General features: G+C 39.0%; 1 protein-coding gene across 1 annotated transcript in view; it reads left to right on the top strand.

Moving 5' to 3' along the window:
• ush2a (Usher syndrome 2A (autosomal recessive, mild)) overlaps window positions 1-18,715 on the top strand; it is a 209,824-nt gene that overhangs the window by 18,563 nt on the left and 172,546 nt on the right. Inside the window, exons 6-11 of the mRNA XM_055010958.1 lie at window positions 4,439-4,574; window positions 8,320-8,383; window positions 9,241-9,342; window positions 9,918-10,107; window positions 11,464-11,678; window positions 17,058-17,279. Coding sequence (XP_054866933.1) covers window positions 4,439-4,574; window positions 8,320-8,383; window positions 9,241-9,342; window positions 9,918-10,107; window positions 11,464-11,678; window positions 17,058-17,279 — 929 coding nt within the window. The remainder of the gene's footprint in view (window positions 1-4,438; window positions 4,575-8,319; window positions 8,384-9,240; window positions 9,343-9,917; window positions 10,108-11,463; window positions 11,679-17,057; window positions 17,280-18,715) is intronic.

Below are 18,715 nucleotides of genomic sequence, written 5' to 3'. Positions count from 1 at the left end.
ACTCGGGGATTAGAGGGGGTTGAAAGAAGAGGGTGAAGTGGAAGAGGAAGAGACATACAAGCATAAGAGGAGCAACAAGAGAGGGTAGAGAAAGGTCCATGAAAAGAAAACAAAAGCTGGGTGCAGCGGACTTCAACAGATCAGGTTTAGAATGTGGGGATGTAAAATAGAGGTGGATGACATAAAGAATGAGAGGAGGATAAGAGCAAATGAGAGGGAAGTGCAAAATGTGGGGAAACAGGGTGACAACAGGATCACCTGTGAGGTCAAACAGGGACAGTGGAGCGTCTATAAACAGATGGTGGAAAGTGGCATACAAAAAGCATATTTTCAATCATAAATTCTACTATATTCACACACATATATATCATTAGGCTCTAGAGTTTTACATTGCTTTAGCTGTTACTAAAACAATCTGATGTGAGTAAAATGGGTGTATAGAGTTGGTTTCTAGTATGAATCAACTTTTATGTTGTTCTTATTAAGTTTGACCTCAAGCTGTTACTTTTAGGCTTATTAAATCAACATTCAAACATAAAACAAAATTACTTAGAAGTCTGATGGTCTCTGCCACATGTCAGTTGTTTGTATAATGCCTGACTGTTTGGCTTATACTTCCCTGTTCTACAGTTCTAGTGTAGTAGCCATCTATCTAAACACTGTTATATCTATAGACTCAGTTCTCTTTATATTTAAATATTTAGTGTCATATTGTTTGTTTGGTTTTTTGTAACGGTTTATCAGCTGTATAAGTGTAATGTATGTATTTGAAAGCAAGATGTTTGAACATTGCTAATAATTTTAGATTAAAGTAACAGACTTGCATATTGTTTTCTGGTTAGACATTAATACATTTGTTCGTGAATGCTGCTTTCAAGCCTAGAAGTTGCCTCTTCAACCTCTGAAACACCTCAACTGTACAATTGAAAACTTCCATGATGTCCTTAGTGTGGTAAAGTCCAGGTCGGAATTGGATCAAGCTTGTGGAAAATGAACCAGGCCATCAGAAATTGTTACTGCAGGCTGTAGACACTCAGTTCCACTCCTCATCTATCCTTGTGGTTAACTGTTAGCTATGTACCTGTCTTATGTACAGACTATCCTACATTTCACCATTACTAAGAAAAAAAAGGTCAACAGGTAGGTTATCTGACAGGTTGTCACTTATATTTTTGCAGAATTATAGAATGTGATACAGAATGAAAGAACTTCATTTTACTTTTATAAAATGTAAAACTTCAATCTACATCATACAGACAAGTATTCCTTTAGGCCTATGCTGGTTGCAAATTGGGGATTTCAATCAAATAAAAGTTTTATATTGTATTATAATGTATAATATTTTTTACAACTGGACCAGCAGCCTTGGTATCAGTTTTATCCCTATTTTCTTTACTACCTCTTACTTTTGTGGCCTACAGCTACAAAGTGAGCTTAGAAGAAACACTGCTGTCCACACTGTGTACTGAGCCATGGCTTGGCAGGAGTGTGAAAATCGAGAAGAGCTTTAGTCAAAATGCCAGTCTACAGATCACTAAAAGCTTTCCACTCAGGGTTTCTCTGGGCTTTTAGAGAGGCTTAGGTGGTACTGTTGCCAGTGGGGTGAATTTTGCAAAGCGAAACTCCCAAAGAGCACAAAAACAACAACAAAAGAAAAAGTTGAAGAAAATTATTTAATAAAACGGGCAAATTGTGAGATATAATTCTGTAGAAGAAACACAAAATAAATGATGCATTTCATTTGATGGTCAGGTAGAAGATCTGAAGCACTCACTATAACGGATGATAAACCACGTAGGCAATTTTATAGCCATTGGTTTTGTCACAGAGCAGCAAAGTATCTGTAAAATGGAAATAATACAATGTAATGTAGGAGTATGGAAAGGAAAATGCTGTCCTTCCTCATTTTGGTTACTTTTTTATTTGCTCAACATGAGTTGTGGCTTTTTCAGGAATGTTGCAGGAGAAAATGTTTTCACTGCAGGCAACCAGGCCAGATACTAATGGTACTAATGGAGCCATGAATGGTGGCAGGGACCACAGGTGGTGCAGGGGTTAAGATTCAATATCCCAGCTGGCCCAGAATTGAACCCTGCTGAACTCATCTCTCCTTCCATTTCCAACTTAAATCCTAATGTGATAGTTTGAGTTTGCAGGAGCGAATAACACAGCTGAATGAAAAAGAAATACTGCAGCAATAATGAACAGATCTATAATATATCAAATTACTGTCCTCTGGTTTAGGTTTGGATGATTATGGAAGAAAATGATAATCCAAATATTTTTGTAATGCGCTTACAATTGTTAAAGAACAATGTACCATTTGGCATTGGTGTTAATATGAATTATCTGTTCTAATTGGTAATTGTACTTATAGGGAATGTGAAATTAAATAAGTTTTAATAAAAAATCAGGACATTAAATAAAGGTCAATTTAAAGTACACTGCCTGGTTGTACAGTTAAAATCAGTGATCACTGCCTGTGGCCTGCTCTGTATCAGGATATGCATGCATTGACAGTACTGTGTTGTGCCTTAGTTAAAACTCCTCATAAAAATGACATGTCCTCTGTGTAAAAGGAAGACGCTAGGCAGAGTTTGAAGTAGTCCTCTCCTTTCCTCTGGACTTAGTGGACACAGTCCAAATGAGACTAGTTATCAACCCTAAAGACTTCTCTAACTCTGTTTCCTCTTTTTCCACTATTCTCAAAGGACTCTGAAGTTACACTGGCTGAAAGAGACAAAGAGAGGTAGAGCAAAGGAGGAGGTAAAAATACAGATGGACAGAAAAAGGGAAAATGGAGGGAAAGTGTTTGTGAAAGCTAACAAAGGGGAGTTGGCTGTGTTTCAAAAGGGCGCGTGGCGGCTAAGGAGGATGAAGCGCTTCAGGATTCATTTACATCAGGCCTGACAACTGCCTCACATCTCCCCAAGAGCCACACAGCTCTGGCTTAGAGATTCCTAAAGAGGGCCCTTCTTCTAGCTCCCTCTCTTACACCCGCTCTCTGACTTTTCTTTTTCTCCCTCCTGTCTCTTTTTCTCTTTCCTTTTTTTCACTCTTATTCTCTCCCACACTCTCTCTTGTGCTCTTATGCGCTTGCCAGTCTTCAATCAGCCATCATGAAAGTGTCTGTCTGGGCGTCTTAACTATCCTCTGAGAGGCAGACACTTGTCTGGGCCTGCCTTCATCCCCTAAAGGCGTTTTTTGACTTGGACTTATTTCCCTCCTCCTCACACCTTTTCAACTTCCCTAAAGAGCTGACAACAAGTGAGAGCGACAGGGCAAGATAAACATGAGGGAAAGAGACAGGAAGGGAGATGAGTGGAGGAAGTCGAGAAGAGAAAGGGGAGAAAATGGAGAAAATGAAAATGAGGTGAGAAAACTCAAAAACAGGAAAAAGGTGAAGGAACCAAATGACCTCGTGAGGAGGAGAAAGGACAAAGCAAGGAGGACCAGAGTGGAGAAGAGACGAAAAAGATGAAGCAGGAGAGGGGAACTCTAGTAAGACAGGCAGAGTCACGTTTATCAGTGGTCCCACAGTGTGTTTCCCAAACACTGGATTTGGAGATTGCAGTAAAGGGAGAGAGTGGGACAGGGCACATTAAAGTTTTTTTGGTGGGAGGATGGAGGGGATGTGACAGTGTGTGTGTGGAGGAGGGGTGTCCCTGTTATGGAAGTATCTTTCTTTTGCCTGGGTTTGATGTGAAAGGGAACTGCTCCTGCTTTGACGGTGTTGTCTGCTGTGCAGTTTTTAATATTCATGCAGCAGATCAGGAAAGGAGAGGGGAAAGGAGTGGAGAGGAGATTTTTGGTCAAACAGAAAGCTAATTTGCAGCTGAGGCAGTTTAGCCTGAGGCTCTTTCTGCTACTGGGGAAATGAGCTGGAAGATTAGCCGTATGTATAATTCACACACATGTGGTCACACATGCATGCGCATAGATATGCAGGGATGGTGTGTGCATACGCTTTTGCAAAAAAGATGCATATATGCGCACAGAGCAGCTGCTTCTCTCTCTAAGATGTTGTATGTTACAGTAGTAAACCTGCTGCTAGACCTTTACAGCTACGACTTCTCCTCAGGCCACTGCCTTAATGGTGTCCCATAATGTTCATGTAAATGCTGACTTATTACTTGATCATCTTTGTAATTTAGCGCGATGAAACTTGGGATAAAGTATACATTGATGTTGTTGTTATGTAATCAATCAATCAATCAATCAATCAATCAATCAATCAATCAATCAATTGTCTTTCTTTCCTATCAAATAATTTATTAAACAAAGTGCTTTATTGTTCAATGTACATAATTATATTTGAATGAAATTGTGAAGTAGGCACAATTTGATGTAATTTAGAAAAAGCTGAAATATACAAAATCCTAAGACTGAGTTTATGCTGGGCTTCAAAGACATCTGTCTCACTTTAATGGATTTCCAGATCCATGACAGACGTGTGAGTCTTTTCCTGGATGGGCTTGAAGAGGACGGGACACCGTTTGACACACAACTTCTGACCACCAGGCTCTCTGATATCGGCGAGGATGGTGCCATGTGGGTGGGACTCAGCTCCAACGGTAAACATTCATGTTTTTTGTCAGAATTTAAGTATTTTAATTTTCACATTTTTGAGATAATTCTAAAATTCCTCCTGTATCTAAACTGTAAAAAATAAATGTTTATTTAGACATTAAATAAAAATAGAGGTTAGATTCAATACTACCACTCAATGAATTATCAATAATCAGTTAAAAATTAGTTGAAAACTTTTGCAGAATCCTCTAACAGCAAAGCAAAAGCTTCTTTTTAAACAATTAGCTCCACCTTCATCAGTCTCAACAGGGACCGCCATCTGTTTTTCTCTCCAAGAGGAGAAAAATTACTTTGTAGTTTATCGTGTCTGTATATCTTAATATGGTGCCAATGACTACTTCACCTTTATTTTCCTCCCAGCCTTTATCCTGCTTCAACTACACATCTGTGATTGATTCGTGGTGCCTGCAAGCCGTCTCAGAGTCAATAGTAGAGAAATTGAGAGAAAAATGATATCCGTTCATCTCCAGGGTGATAAACGAGTGTTTTTCTTCTCGTTTATCAGCCATTGATCCCTAGTTCACAGCAGGTAGCATCTGATCAGCTGAAGATCACATCAGTGGGGGTGATCAATGCAAGTGATTGGCTTGGGGGAGTGAGAGAGAATGCTTATGTGTGTGCGTATAAGTGGGTGGATGTTGAACCCGGGGGCTGTGTCTGGAATTCTGATCAGTGGATTGATTATGCAGATGCTGATCAGATGTATTGATTAACAACTATGTCTGTTTTTGGAGGGGAACCTGCTAACTGAAAACTGTAAGTACAACAAGAAGTTGTCAAGAGTTGAGCTTTAAAGGCCCACCACAACCTGTGGTCGATAACGATAGCATGGTCACTTTTATCAAAAGGGACTTTAGTCCTTATGATCCTTAAGATTTTCATGAAATGGAACTGAGGTTTTGGTCACTGTTCATGTTCATGCTGCAATTACCTTCTGTGCATTAATTTTTGTTTTTACTCATGAAGTCCTCCAATCCCGTAAAGGATTCAAATGACTAAGGGAGGCTCTGGAAGCAATGTTTTTAATATTTTTCTCATTTATATCAGCCTTACTGATTACCCTTTACTCTGCAGCAGCTGTGTCTTAGCTGTATTAAACAGCTGCCAATGCAAACAGATTAAAACAAAGTGAACTTGTTTGGTTGCACTGTTGCTTCTTTGGGTATGTGTATTGTAAAGCATTTTAGAAAAAAAGATTTACATAAATGCAGTGTTATTTGCCATTTCAGAGACATTGTCTGCTAAAGGAATGTTTGGTCCCTCCAGCATTCTTATACCTGTAGTTTTAAACTGCAGTGGCTGTTGCCATCAATGATTATGGCTGCCACTGAAATGAAATCTGGATTAAGAAAAATTACAACTAGCATATAATACTGATAGGTGGGCATGTGTTTGACAGGGTCAGTTAAGGACAGAGATTTTTCAAAGACACAGAAACCACATATACCTTTTATGTCTCTGTATAAACTGCCATCAATTCTAACTACATAAAAACAAAGAAGAGGAAGAGAATCGGATGTCAGAAACTAAAACACACGGAAAGAAGAGAGAGACCTACACAGAGAAGAGAGAATTAAGGCTTATACCTTGCATCATCCCAGTAACAATAGGGAGAGTGCTTTTCAGAGGAAGGCATAATCCCATTTCCACACGCTAAAGAAATCCTGAGCCAAAGCCTAAGGCTGCACAACCACACACTGATCTAACACACTTACATCCCATAACACTCTCTCACTCTCTCTCTGTTTTACATGCACATACGCCCCCCCTCCAAAACACACACGTTCATTCTGTAGTTGGGCCAAACACGCCAAAGCTCTCTCAAATGCAAATACACACATACATGCAGACACACATATGCACACAGACTTTCTCTAAAGTAAGGATGCTGTCGGGAATACACGCGGTAAAGCCTCTAGCACACACATAGACACACTTTCACAGACAAAGCTAGACATGGCAGGAGTTCTATCGATGTTTGCAGACGTTATCCATCTTCTTGAGTTACTGTCAAACTAGACAGAAGTTGGTTGGACACAAAAAGACTCCAGCCCTCTTTGGACCAGCGTCATCGTCTGTGGGCCTCTTATGTTCTTCCCAACATTGTCATGTATGTATGGTTGTCCGTGGAGATGGGCTGGGGGCTTGCCTGTGTTTATTCTTGTGTTTGATGGTGTCTTTGGTGTGCAGTCCAGCATTCCCATGTGTGTCTGGACATTGTGCCATTATGTTTGAGGTATTCCAGTATATGTATGCTTGTTAAGGAAATGTTGGGAGCTAGGGATGTATTGTCCAACAACTTTGCATTTAACTTCTTTTTTTTTTTTTTTTTTTTTTTTTTACTGTTTCTCACCTAATTATGTTTTTGTTTTTTTTTGTTTTTTTTTTACAAAAACTTAAAATTTGCTTGTTCTAACCTCTCAATTGAGAAGATTTCCTGCTGTACTTTTATGATTTTTCCATAGACTTGGATCACACAGGGGATAGATGCTGTAGTCCTCCTTGGTAGCAGTGCCATCTGTGGCTGGCCAGTGATGGTCTCCTCCCTTTAGCTGTGTCATTGGCAGCTAAACTCATATGTGTCTGTGCTGGAGAAACAAAAAAGAACAAAGAGAAAACTCCTTTGTCGCGTCTACTGAATCTCTCTATGTATGAAGCTAAATTCCAAACTACTGTGTTGGTGCTTGTATTTTCAGACATCAGCTCTATTTTGCTGTTTACTAATGGATTTCAGCTGTACTGAAACTTTTAATGTCTTGTGGAAACTAGTGAAAAATACCACTGTGTTTGCCATAGGAGATTTATTAGCTGTGCTACTCTTTGTCCAATCAACCAGCCTGATATGGGTATATTCAGTTATTTGGTGAGCAGATAAATTTAAATAATGTTGTGAGAAATAGTACAACGAGGAACAGCCACATTGAGCTGAAAGGGGCTGTAGATGAAAGACTGTTACTTTATTGTCCACAACATTATTAAGATGTTTCACCTCATTGTTTTGGCAATAATAAATAAAATAGCGGCATGGCACTTTCTTCCCTTGCTATGGAGAAGCCCTATTTGTTTTGTATCATAGTAAACTGACTATCTCTGTGTCTAGAACCATTGTTCTGACAAGTGTTTGGAAGTCATCACCTTGGGCAGGGCAACTGGGAACTCAAAATAGTTTTTCATTTTTTTTTGGACATTTACTGATCAAACAGTTAAACTAATTGATTCACTTAATTGGTTTAATTAGTTATTTGCATCACTATACCCTACTTAATACTGATTTTACACAGTTCAGGGAAAAATAATGTGGTTTTTCTATAGGGCTTTCTACAGTCAAGAATCATTTCAGTTAAAAAAGAAAGTGAGGAAAGACTCTCATGATGCCCCTCGAAGCTCTGTTATTTCCCTTAGTAGTGAAAATGAGTGACACAAGTGGGTAATACCTCCTTGTCCTTATACAGACCTGTTTTGGCCTTCCATCATCCAAGCTAATGAATTTGCCCATAGAAGCCTTGCTGCTCTCTAGTGGAGACAAATGAAGACTATGGCAGATCGTGTTCAGCTTTGTATCGTGAACTTGGCCATTATAAGCAGCTGTGGGCAGCCTCACTTAGCTGGTATCAAGAAACTGATAAGATAATCTACTAAATACTGTGAAATCCTCTCACTCACTGCCTTCAGTGCAAACCCATTAACACCTTCTTTATGTTCTTTTCTACTCTCCTTTCATCTCTCCAGGGTCTAATCAGTTCATTGGGTGGATGCAGGACTTTAGATTTTATCCTGCCACTTTGACCAACAGGTGAGTTGGATAGGATGAGAGGCAGCTACGGGGAGAGAAGGAGGGAGGAATCATAAAAGGACTGAAGGAAATGACTGTTAAAGAAAAGGTTTGAAGGGATGAGGAAGGGAACAGTTAGGTACACAGGAAAATGAGTCAAAGTCTATTGATATATAGATTGAAAAGAGGGAAACAGGGATATAAATGAGGAGAAATAGAGAGACACTCTATAGATTAACCCAACAAGAAGAGAGGAGCAGCATGGAGTGATAAAGGGAAAGATGGTAAGAGGAAAGAAGGGGAAGGCTAATCATTGCATCTGAAGATCCATACTGCTTCCAGAGGATTTTCCTGAGAATTCAATACAAAGCAATTAGTGTTTTGCCTACCAGTGATGCACTGCACACAGTAGGGACTTGGACCCGACAAGTTTGTCTCATCAAGATTGGGGTAAGACAAACAGAAAGACAGAGTTTTCAAATTATGCCTTTGATTTTCCACTTGGCACTAAATGTTCAGTCAAAAGCCCATTAACAGGTGTGTTAAGATACTATCTCAAAATTGAAGTCTGGTTTGATCACTGTTTTTGTTTTCTTTCTTCTGACTCACACACATTCTGGAGATTTTTTGTGGGGGAGGGCTTATTTCTTTATGTATTGTAGCCATGTAGTTTGAGTTGAATGCATTTTAATAATAAATGCTATTGGTGGTAAAAGTTTAACTTTTCAGTATATACTATAGTAAACTGGTCCCTTTCATATCCCAGTTAACTGTACATAAGATTATAGTTTCCCTTACTGTCCTGTTATAGTTTATTTTGCAGTTTCTTGTTTGTTTGTTTTTTGCTTTTTTTAATATGCTGTGTCTTTTTTTTGCAGGGAAATAGTAGAGTTGTACTCAGGAGTTCTGCCTGAGCTCCATGTCCAGCCTGAGTGTCGCTGTCCTCCGAGTCACCCTAGAGTGCACCCTCTAGTTGAGAGGTACAGTATCTTAACTTCCTGTCTGGTGAAAAAGGCAAAAACATTTAACAAATGGATATCAAAATGAAACTTCTCTAGTTTATTACTCTCACAAATATTGTAGTTATGATCCAATAGTTTTTTTTTGCGCCTAGTCTGAGTCATTTGATGTTTAGTATTTGCTGATACCAAGTCTCAATCTGACACCCTTTCCCCGAAAATACATACCTCTAGTAAATTAAAGTTATTAATTATAGTTATTATTAATATTAAATCAGACAGAAAAAAAATCCGCCATTCTTTTAGGAATAAAATGGTCTATAAATTAGGCTATTTGAACAAAACTCTTTATAAAAAAAAAAAAAAAAAAAAAAAGACCTTTGAGTTTTATTTAGTCCCATTTTGATAATATTTTTATTGGAAACCATTATTTCTGGGAAAAACTTTAACCGTAAAACTCCCACAGTAAATTACTTGTATTAAAACAATTGTTAATGTTGCAAAATTAAGAAAGTCCTCAATTGAAAGCACTACTGTCACATTTTATATTATGCCAATAGAAGTGTTGTATATCTAAATACCATCACTGTTAACAGATATTGCATTCCCAATGCTGTCGAGGACACCACCAATGACAGAGTCCTCAGACTGAACCTTAACGCCCATCCACTCAGTTATATCAATGATCAGGACATGGGCACCACATGGCTGTCTAAGATCATGACTACACAGGAGCTGGATGAAGGAGTCACTATTACAGTGGATTTGGCAAATGGACAATACCAGGTAACACATCTAAAATAAGTCATGTGAAGCCAAACAGACACGCAAATCATTTTACAATAAGGACAGAAACAGGTGTGATGAAATAGACAAAGTTTGGTGTTTTATCTGTATGTGGAGCTTTGTTTGACAAGCACATGACATGATCAACATATTGGAAATACAATACAATTATACTGTTAAAATGTCAAGGATTTGGGTTGAACAGTTGACTAAATTTTGCCATTGTGAAATATGCAATTGAATTGCCACATTCTTAACATTACAGCATATATCTTTTAGCACCTGCGTGTGCTGTGGAGAGTTCTTTCCAAGCCCTTCAGTGAAAGACATACAAAGGGGCAGAGAGAGAGAGAGAGAAAGGGGGAGACTGCTGAATTTCGGTGTTGTCTTCACTGAGGTTGTCAAAAGACTCATCCCTCTTCTCTCTGTAGTGTGTATGTGAGCGTGGGCAGGATTTTTGGAGCTGTCCTGATGTGGTCGCTCAACTCAAGTCCCCAGATAAAAGACACTTTCTGAAGTTTGCAGTGTTTGTGTTAGTGTGTGTATGTGTGTGAGGGTTTACGCGGTGGTGGTGGCTTAATGCACTCCCTGCTGTGTAACCCAGAGTCCCAGCCCCCACTGTAGCGCCAGATAGCACTAGACACACACATCTACACACAGGCAGGCACATGGTTTATGTGTGGTAGGGAACTACTTGTGTGTATCTTTGTAAATATGCAATGTGTGATGGCTAAAACATGCAACTCCTTTTTCTTGATGTTGTGTTCCCTGTTCATCGTTTCTTATTGTAGGCTTCCAGACAAAACATCCAGACAAAATTCTAATTATGGCCTTAACACGAGAAGGACGTAATAGAGACAAATGAGTGATTCTGTCCAGCTCTATAATTCATGACAGTTAGTAGTCTCTTCTTTTACTTTGGTGACTCTTTCACACCCATTTAAAGGTAGAAGGCTGCTTTTTCATCTATAATGTCTTAACAGGAGTAATGTTGTACACTCTCAAGCCAGAATTACACACAGCCGATCCCCAGATTAAAATGATGTGCAAGAAACTCCAGACTGGTGCAACTAACAGAAACATGCATTCAAATATGCACATCAAACTTGTCTTTTTCTTTAATTATTTTACAATATCCAGCAAATTAGCATCCACACTAGCGACACACACACACACACACACACACACACACACACACACACACACACACACACACACACACACACACACACACACACACAGTCAAAAACTATTCACACAAGACCTGTTTGTATTCAACTGAAATGCATTGTACAGATGCACCAGATTTGCAAATCAGTTTCTATTATTGCAGCCTTGTATTTCTCTCTCCTGCAGGTATTCTATGTTATAGTTCAGTTTGGTGGCCTCATGCCTGAGTCAGTTCTGATCCAGAGAAGGAAGCTTGACCCCACAGAGCCTGAGAGTGGCACCACCACAAAACAGCCGTGGTTGGACTGGCAGTATATGGCCAGAAACTGCAATGTGTTTGAAATGCAGAACAATGGACAGTTACAAAGACCAAACTCAATCAACTGTCTACAGCTGCCCAGGTAGGTGTGAACGTGTGAAAAAAAAGTCTGTACTGTCGACTATAGTGCCTATAAATAGTACTTTCCCCCCCTGAAAGACTCTTTCATGTCAAAGTAAAAACAGATTTCTACAAAGAAATGCAAATTGATTCAAAATAGAAAATGTAAAATAAGTGACTGCATAAGCATTGGTGCTCTCAAAGTCAGTATTTAATGCAGGTTAATACTTTTAGAGGCACTTAATACTGACTAATATTATTGTTAATAATATTATTGTTCGCAGAAAAGCTCTATATTTACTGATTTGCTGATGCACTTTTGAAGATTCATACCTTAATTGTAGTGAGTTATATACATATACTGTGTACCAGTAGCTTACAAATTGAATTTGCATTTTACTGTTTTATTAGTCTGAAAAAGGTAGCAGTTTGATTGTCCTATTTTAAATGCTTGTTTGATCAGTATGTGGAAAAGATGATAATAAAGTAATTTGTATTCTGTTTGGGGCGTTCTCTCTAGAGCAGGCATGGGCAAACTACGGCCCCCGGGCCACATACGGCCCTTTGGGCTTTTCAATCCGGCCCGCGAAATAATTTGGTCAATATTAGAATTGACGAAATTACAGTAAAGACCACATTCATTTGGCCTTCTGCAGAACCCGGCGTTTCTGTTGACCCCACTAGATGGCGCACTCCAGACACAAGTGACCTTTGTTGGTTTATTCTTCTTCCACTTTGCGACTGCATTGAGCTGCTGTAACAAGAAGTGGATCAAAGAAAAGAAAAGTCGACAGTGAGTGTCGAGTGTTTCAGAAGGAGTGGACTACTAAATATTTTTTCGCTAAAGTCCGTTCAAAGGCTGTATGTCTAATTTGCAATGAAACCGTTGCGGTTTTTAAAGAATACAATATCAGCCGACACTTTTCCACAAAGCATGCTAACTACGCTAGCAACCAGTCAGCACAAGAACGGACAGCTACGGCTCAGAGGTTGGCAGCCAGTTTACAGACTCAGCAAAATACTTTCTTCCACAAACTACGATTCAAGAGTCAAGCACGAAGGCAAGTTATTTGCTAGCATTCAAAATAGCAAAGGCTAGCAAGCCTTTCCCCGAAGGGGAGCTTTTGAAAGAATGCATGGTAGAGACAGCAGGTCTCCTGTGTTCAGAGAGCAGAAACAAATTTGAAAAAAATATTTTATCACTCAGGACAGTTACTCGCCGTGTTGAACTAATCCACGAAGACACAACCAGCTCACTGAACGAAAAAGCGAAGTCCTTCAAGTTATATTCATTAGCACTGGACGAAAGTAATGGCATAAAAGACACTGCTCAGCTTTTAATTTTTATTCGAGGGATTAATGACAATTTTGAGACAACGGAGGAATTTTTGACCATGGAATCCATGAAGGGGAAAACACGAGCAGAGGACTTGTACGACAGGGTGTCTGGGGTCATCGAGAGGCTGAAGCTGCCTTGGTGTAAACTCGCCAATGTCACCAAGGATGGATCGCCAAACTTGACAGGAAAAAACATCGGGCTGCTGAAAAGAATCCAGGATAAGGTGAAGGAGGAAAACCCTGAGCTGGATGTGATTTTCCTCCACTGCATAATCCATCAGGAAGCGCTCTGTAAGTCTGTTTTGCATCTTGAGCATGTCGTGAAGCCAGTCTTAAAACTCGTTAACTTTATACGAACGAGAGGGCTTCACCATCGTCAGTTCATTAAGTTTCTTGAGGAAACTGATGCTGGTCACCAGGACTTGCTTGACCACTTTCATGTCTGCTGGTTAAGTCTGGGGGGAAAAAGGGTGACCAACAACACTGTTCCCACTGAAACTGAATGTGAATATTCTTTACTTTGTCAGTGATGTCTTTAACATGTAATTCATATTAGTTTGCACAATTTCCATCCATCTGATACTGGCCTGGCCCGTCTGTGGAATTTCAAAACTCAATGTGGCCCCTGAACCAAAAAGTTTGCCCACCCCTGCTCTAGAGTAAGACCACATGGTCCTGCAGTATACTATAGGGTGATCATGGTCTCTCCAGTACAGAGGAGATTACACAAAAAAATGTTGCCAACTCTAAACAAGTATATCAACACACACATGCATAAATGTACGTTTATGCATGCATATGCACAACACACACAACAGTCAGAAGAAATGAAAGGAAAGCAGACACATACCCTTCATAGAGGTAATACACATAAGCACACACTCACACACTGGCACCCTCACTGTTCCTAGATTTATAAAGCTAACCACCTACAGCGCTGCTTTGGCACATGACCGGTAACAGGCTCTCAGTTGGCACTAGATACACAACTGGACTTGGAACATAGTCTAACATACACACACAATCTCACACACTAAATCTTGGCATAGCTGCTTGCATCAAGGGCTTGGTTGGCACTAGATAGAAGGTGGTATGAATAGATCACAGATTATGTAGTCATTGCTTATTTTTCACTTGACTGACAAATGATATCACATACAACCTTTCCTGGCACAGTTAGATATATTAGTTAAATTGGCATGAGCGCAATGGAGCCACACATTGGTAACACATTAACACATGTAGTGGTTGATAATTATATCAAAAAAGAATGTTTTATTTGATCGTGCTAAGCTTAAGTGTTTTATCTTGCTAGATTTACTTAATCCTGCAAGAGACATTGCCTCCTCTGAGCCCAGCCGAGTGTTTGGAAAGATAAATTTAGGCAGGCCTCAGTCATTTCAGGTTTTCATGTTTGCATCTTGTCGACATGTAGAGATGAACGGGTAATTTTGTGAGGCAATAGCAATGAGAAGAATTACCCACAGAAACATAAGGCAAGAGAGAATTTTTTAATGAAAGGTTAACATTTTAAACATTAGCTATTTCCTTTGTAAAGACATGTTTTTTTTCATAGTTATACCAGTAGTAATATACACTGATCACCCTCAGCATTAAAGTCACCTACCTAAAATTGTGTGGGCTCGCCTTGTGCAGCCAAAACAACTCTGACCTGTCGAGGCATGGACACAGGAACTCTGAGGGTGCACTGTGGTGTTTGGCATCAGGATATTGGCAGCAGATCCTTTAGATTCTGTTGGTTTAGTGCGGAACCTCCATAGATCGGTCGCATCCCACAGATGCTATATCAGATTGTAATCTGTGGAATTTGGAGGCCAGGTTAATGACGTGGCTCTTTGTCATGTTCCTTAAGGCCATACCCGAACAGTTTATGTGGTGTGACAGATTGCATTGTCCTGCTTTGGGAGGCCGATTCTGTTGAGGAGTACCGTTGCTGTGGGGGGGTTAGCTTGGTCTGGACTCAGTGTTTAGGTTGGTGCTACACATCAAAGGAATATGCATGTGAATGTCAGGACCCATGGTTTCCCAGCAGAATATTGCATTGTAATGGGATGATCAGTGTTTTCTCTTTCACCTGTCAGTGACTTAAATGTTGGGGCTTATCATGTATATTTGGTAGTTATTTTAAATTTAGCATTTGTAGTGTTGCCACTAATTCACATTATTCAAAAAAATTAAATACCTGCACTGGAACCAACAGTGTGCCACACTAAATTGATCTGGTTTGAATGATCTTTTTTTGTTTTTTGTCATGGCTGTAAAATGAGCAGAATAGATGAAATCAATATACCTTGTTTTTTTCAGGGGAAAATTACTGGCAAATTCTCTAATACTGCAATGCTCGCATTAACACAGATCTCACCAAGCTTCCATTCTCAAAAAATTTGGCAACTAGTTCACCATAAATAATACATTATTGGAGGAAGCAGTTTTCCATATTTGGTGAAAGATTTGAAAGGAAACACCCCTCATTTCACTAAATTAAACCATTCAGCAGTGGCCCAGAGTGCCACATATTCATGAATGCTTTCTTCTATTCCCAAGATAGATAGTTAGGGCTATTTTTTTTTGTTTATAGAGTCAGTATTTAGCATCACTTCTATGGCAGTATGTGTGCTGGCTTGCACCCACCTGCATTTGTTCATAGCTGCAGGTTTGCTAAGTGGACATAGGTATACACACACGCACGTAATGTTTGAAACAATGTGGAACATAGTGTACACTATTGCATGTTTGTACTATGGCATATATATATATTTATACACGCACACACACATGCTCACACAAGAGAAGTGGCCTGAATAAGTCTTTCAGCATTACCTGAAGACAAGGTAGAAGAGACCACTAAATGAGGAGGAAGCAAGACAGAAATAGTAGTTGTTTTTGTCTTTGCCTTGGTATTTGCATTGTGTATTCATTGTGGTGCTATAGAATATGGCCTGACAGATACTGAATTTTAAACATTTAACATAAACAACAGCCTTTTTTATAAACAGGAGACATTTGTTCCCAATACTTGGGAGTAGTGATGTCATGTCACGTGACTACCAGCACGTACATTGTGGCTGTTTGGGCACCCTGCCTCCGTCAGAATCTGCCAATCTCCCCAAGCAGTTGAAAAATGGTTCCAAGTAATTAAAGAAACAACCCAGTGTAAATATGTGCCACCTGTACAAGGCAAAAGCTGGCATGTTCCACTGTGACAAGTCTGGTACCACTATAGTTGTGTGAGCATATCTGCAAGTACACTTGCACCAATCATGACAGATGAGGGCTGCTCCCCCAAGTGTTGTGGAGTTATTTGTACCAAGGGATCTATTATAATAACTGTTTACAAACTGTTTTACTATTTTTAATCTCAATCTCTCCGCAGGATACAATTACAAGCCCCTTGTAGTTCAAAGCCACTTTTCTATATGTGTTTGAAAGAATCTTTGTTCTTAGAATGTTTTGGCAGTAATTTCTTAAACCTTTCTTGTAAATATTACAGTTTGAATTAATATTCAGGTGATAATTCTCGATAGGTTCATCACTTTGGTTGACTTCTTTCACATTGTCACATTGTTCTCACATTTTTATTAGATTTTTTTTCAATACTGATAACTGGCAAAATTGTGCTAAGATGAAATTAACTTACCAGTGTTGTCTGGAGGATGAACTGCTTAACAGTAACAGTGTGCTTCATAGCATGACATGCAAAAAGGTTTTTTCAAAGCCAAAATGCTAAAAATTAAGAATAAAACTGTGTTTCTAGCAAGTTTTTTAAATTGACGTTCTATGTAGTCAAATATAGTAGGCATTTCAGTTTATCAAATGGTCAGAAATAACAGGAAAATGCATAGATTTCTGTTAGATATGGCAACACAGACCTATTGCCTTTACCGTACGCAGATAAATCATACTTACTGTTGTGTGTAGTCATCCCTGGAAGGCCCGGAAAAATCCTGAAAAGCATGCATTTTGCCGATTTGATGTTAAGTTTTTCTTAAATTAAGTTTTGAAATATATAATTTTTTTGTCTCGTTTGTTTCCTGTGTACCAGTGATGTGTCCTTTTCTGGAGGTAACATCACATTCAGCCTGCTGAGCGCACAGCCAGTCAGGAGGCCGGGTTATAATGACTTCTACAACACCCCGGCCCTGCAGGAGATGGTACAAGCTGCCCAGGTCAGGATACATATGAGCAGACAGTACCACACCAGAGCAGGTGGGGTCAACCAGCGACACAGATACTTTGCCATCAACGAGATCACCATCAGTGGCAGGTGAAAAGTTTTAAATGTTTATCCTGAGATTTACAGTCTTTATGTGTGTTAATGAAAGTTTTTGATGAAGTTTGAGTTCTGGTATAAGTGATTATTTGAATCTTTTAATCTGTGGTAGAGAAGAAGCCCCTCAAACATATGGTATTTGTAATATTCATGATCATTTGGCATCACACTGAATTCAAGTACCCTGACACATTCCTGTGCTAACAGTTTCTCAAATTCATAAGTAGCACACTTCTAATTTTGTTCAATAATGTCTGCCCCGTCACAAATTTTGTGTAAGTGGCATAACTGGTTGAAAGAAATGTTTGACTCTCTTTTCAGTGTTGATTTGTACAAAAAAAAGAGTGAGCTTATCGAGAAAAATGTTTTGACACAGAGCGCTGAGTTTCAGCAGAGCTTTCTGAGAGTAATTGTGAACACATCTCTTCATTAGACTGACAGAGTGACTGTTTTTTATGACTGTGATAATTATAGGATTATGCAGGAGGCAATCATCTCTAACTCTTTCTCTCCCTCCCCCTCCCTCTAAGCTGTTTTAATTAGTAGCTTGTTACAGTGAAGTAGGAGAAACAGAGATTTAGAGCGGCTGAAATCTCATCTGCATTCTTCATCCCTCCCTGTCTCTCCCTTCTCTTTCATTCTTCTGCCATCTCTCTATCTCTCTTCTATCTTCATTCTTTATAAACCATGTAAATACACATGTTGGGAAGAGAAAGTACAGTCATAATTTTAGTATGTGTCCTTTGTGTGTGTCATGAGCATTGTTGGTCCTAACAAATTCCCTCTGACATTACTGCAAGATACTGTAGCACAGTTACAAGATTTAAATACAGCAATATTTAAATACAGCGATGTAACAGTCTGACCAATAAATATTAATTTTAGAATTTAAAAAATATAACAAGCCCATAATAATATATATTTTTGTTTGTTTCTTTTAAACAGAGAACATAAACATTTTTAGATGGATCTGTTAAGCCTTTTTTTGTGACTGTAATATCTCTTGAACAGCAAACATGTCTTGCGTTTGGCATGGATCGAGCTCTACAATGTTTTCTTTAATTACATTGCACATATAGCGAGGTCATCATAATGATGCCACAAAAAATATAGCATTAATATTAGTGTGGCATCGCCTGTAAGGCTATTGGATTTAATACATAATTTTTTTTACGACTTATTTGACATCAGAAAATCAAAACCATATTTCAGTATCTAAAGACAGCAGTGGATAACTGAGATGATTTGCTATATGTACAAAATATTAAAAGGAAACAAGAAGCCAGATGCAGACCTCTAATGTAAGTTCATTCAGGCCAAACAGCACTTCTGAATTTCTCCTCAGTTCAGTCTCAACTTGGCATAAGGGGGAAAAAAACTAATTGTTTACTATAATGTCTTTTTCTGTTGAGCTGGCCCTGCTCAGGCAC

The sequence above is a fragment of the Amphiprion ocellaris genome, chromosome 1 (assembly GCF_022539595.1).
Source record: "Amphiprion ocellaris isolate individual 3 ecotype Okinawa chromosome 1, ASM2253959v1, whole genome shotgun sequence".
NCBI lineage: Eukaryota > Metazoa > Chordata > Actinopteri > Pomacentridae > Amphiprion > Amphiprion ocellaris.
The sequence above is the reverse complement of the archived record's forward strand: the minus strand, read 5'-3'. Positions and strand labels throughout refer to the sequence as shown.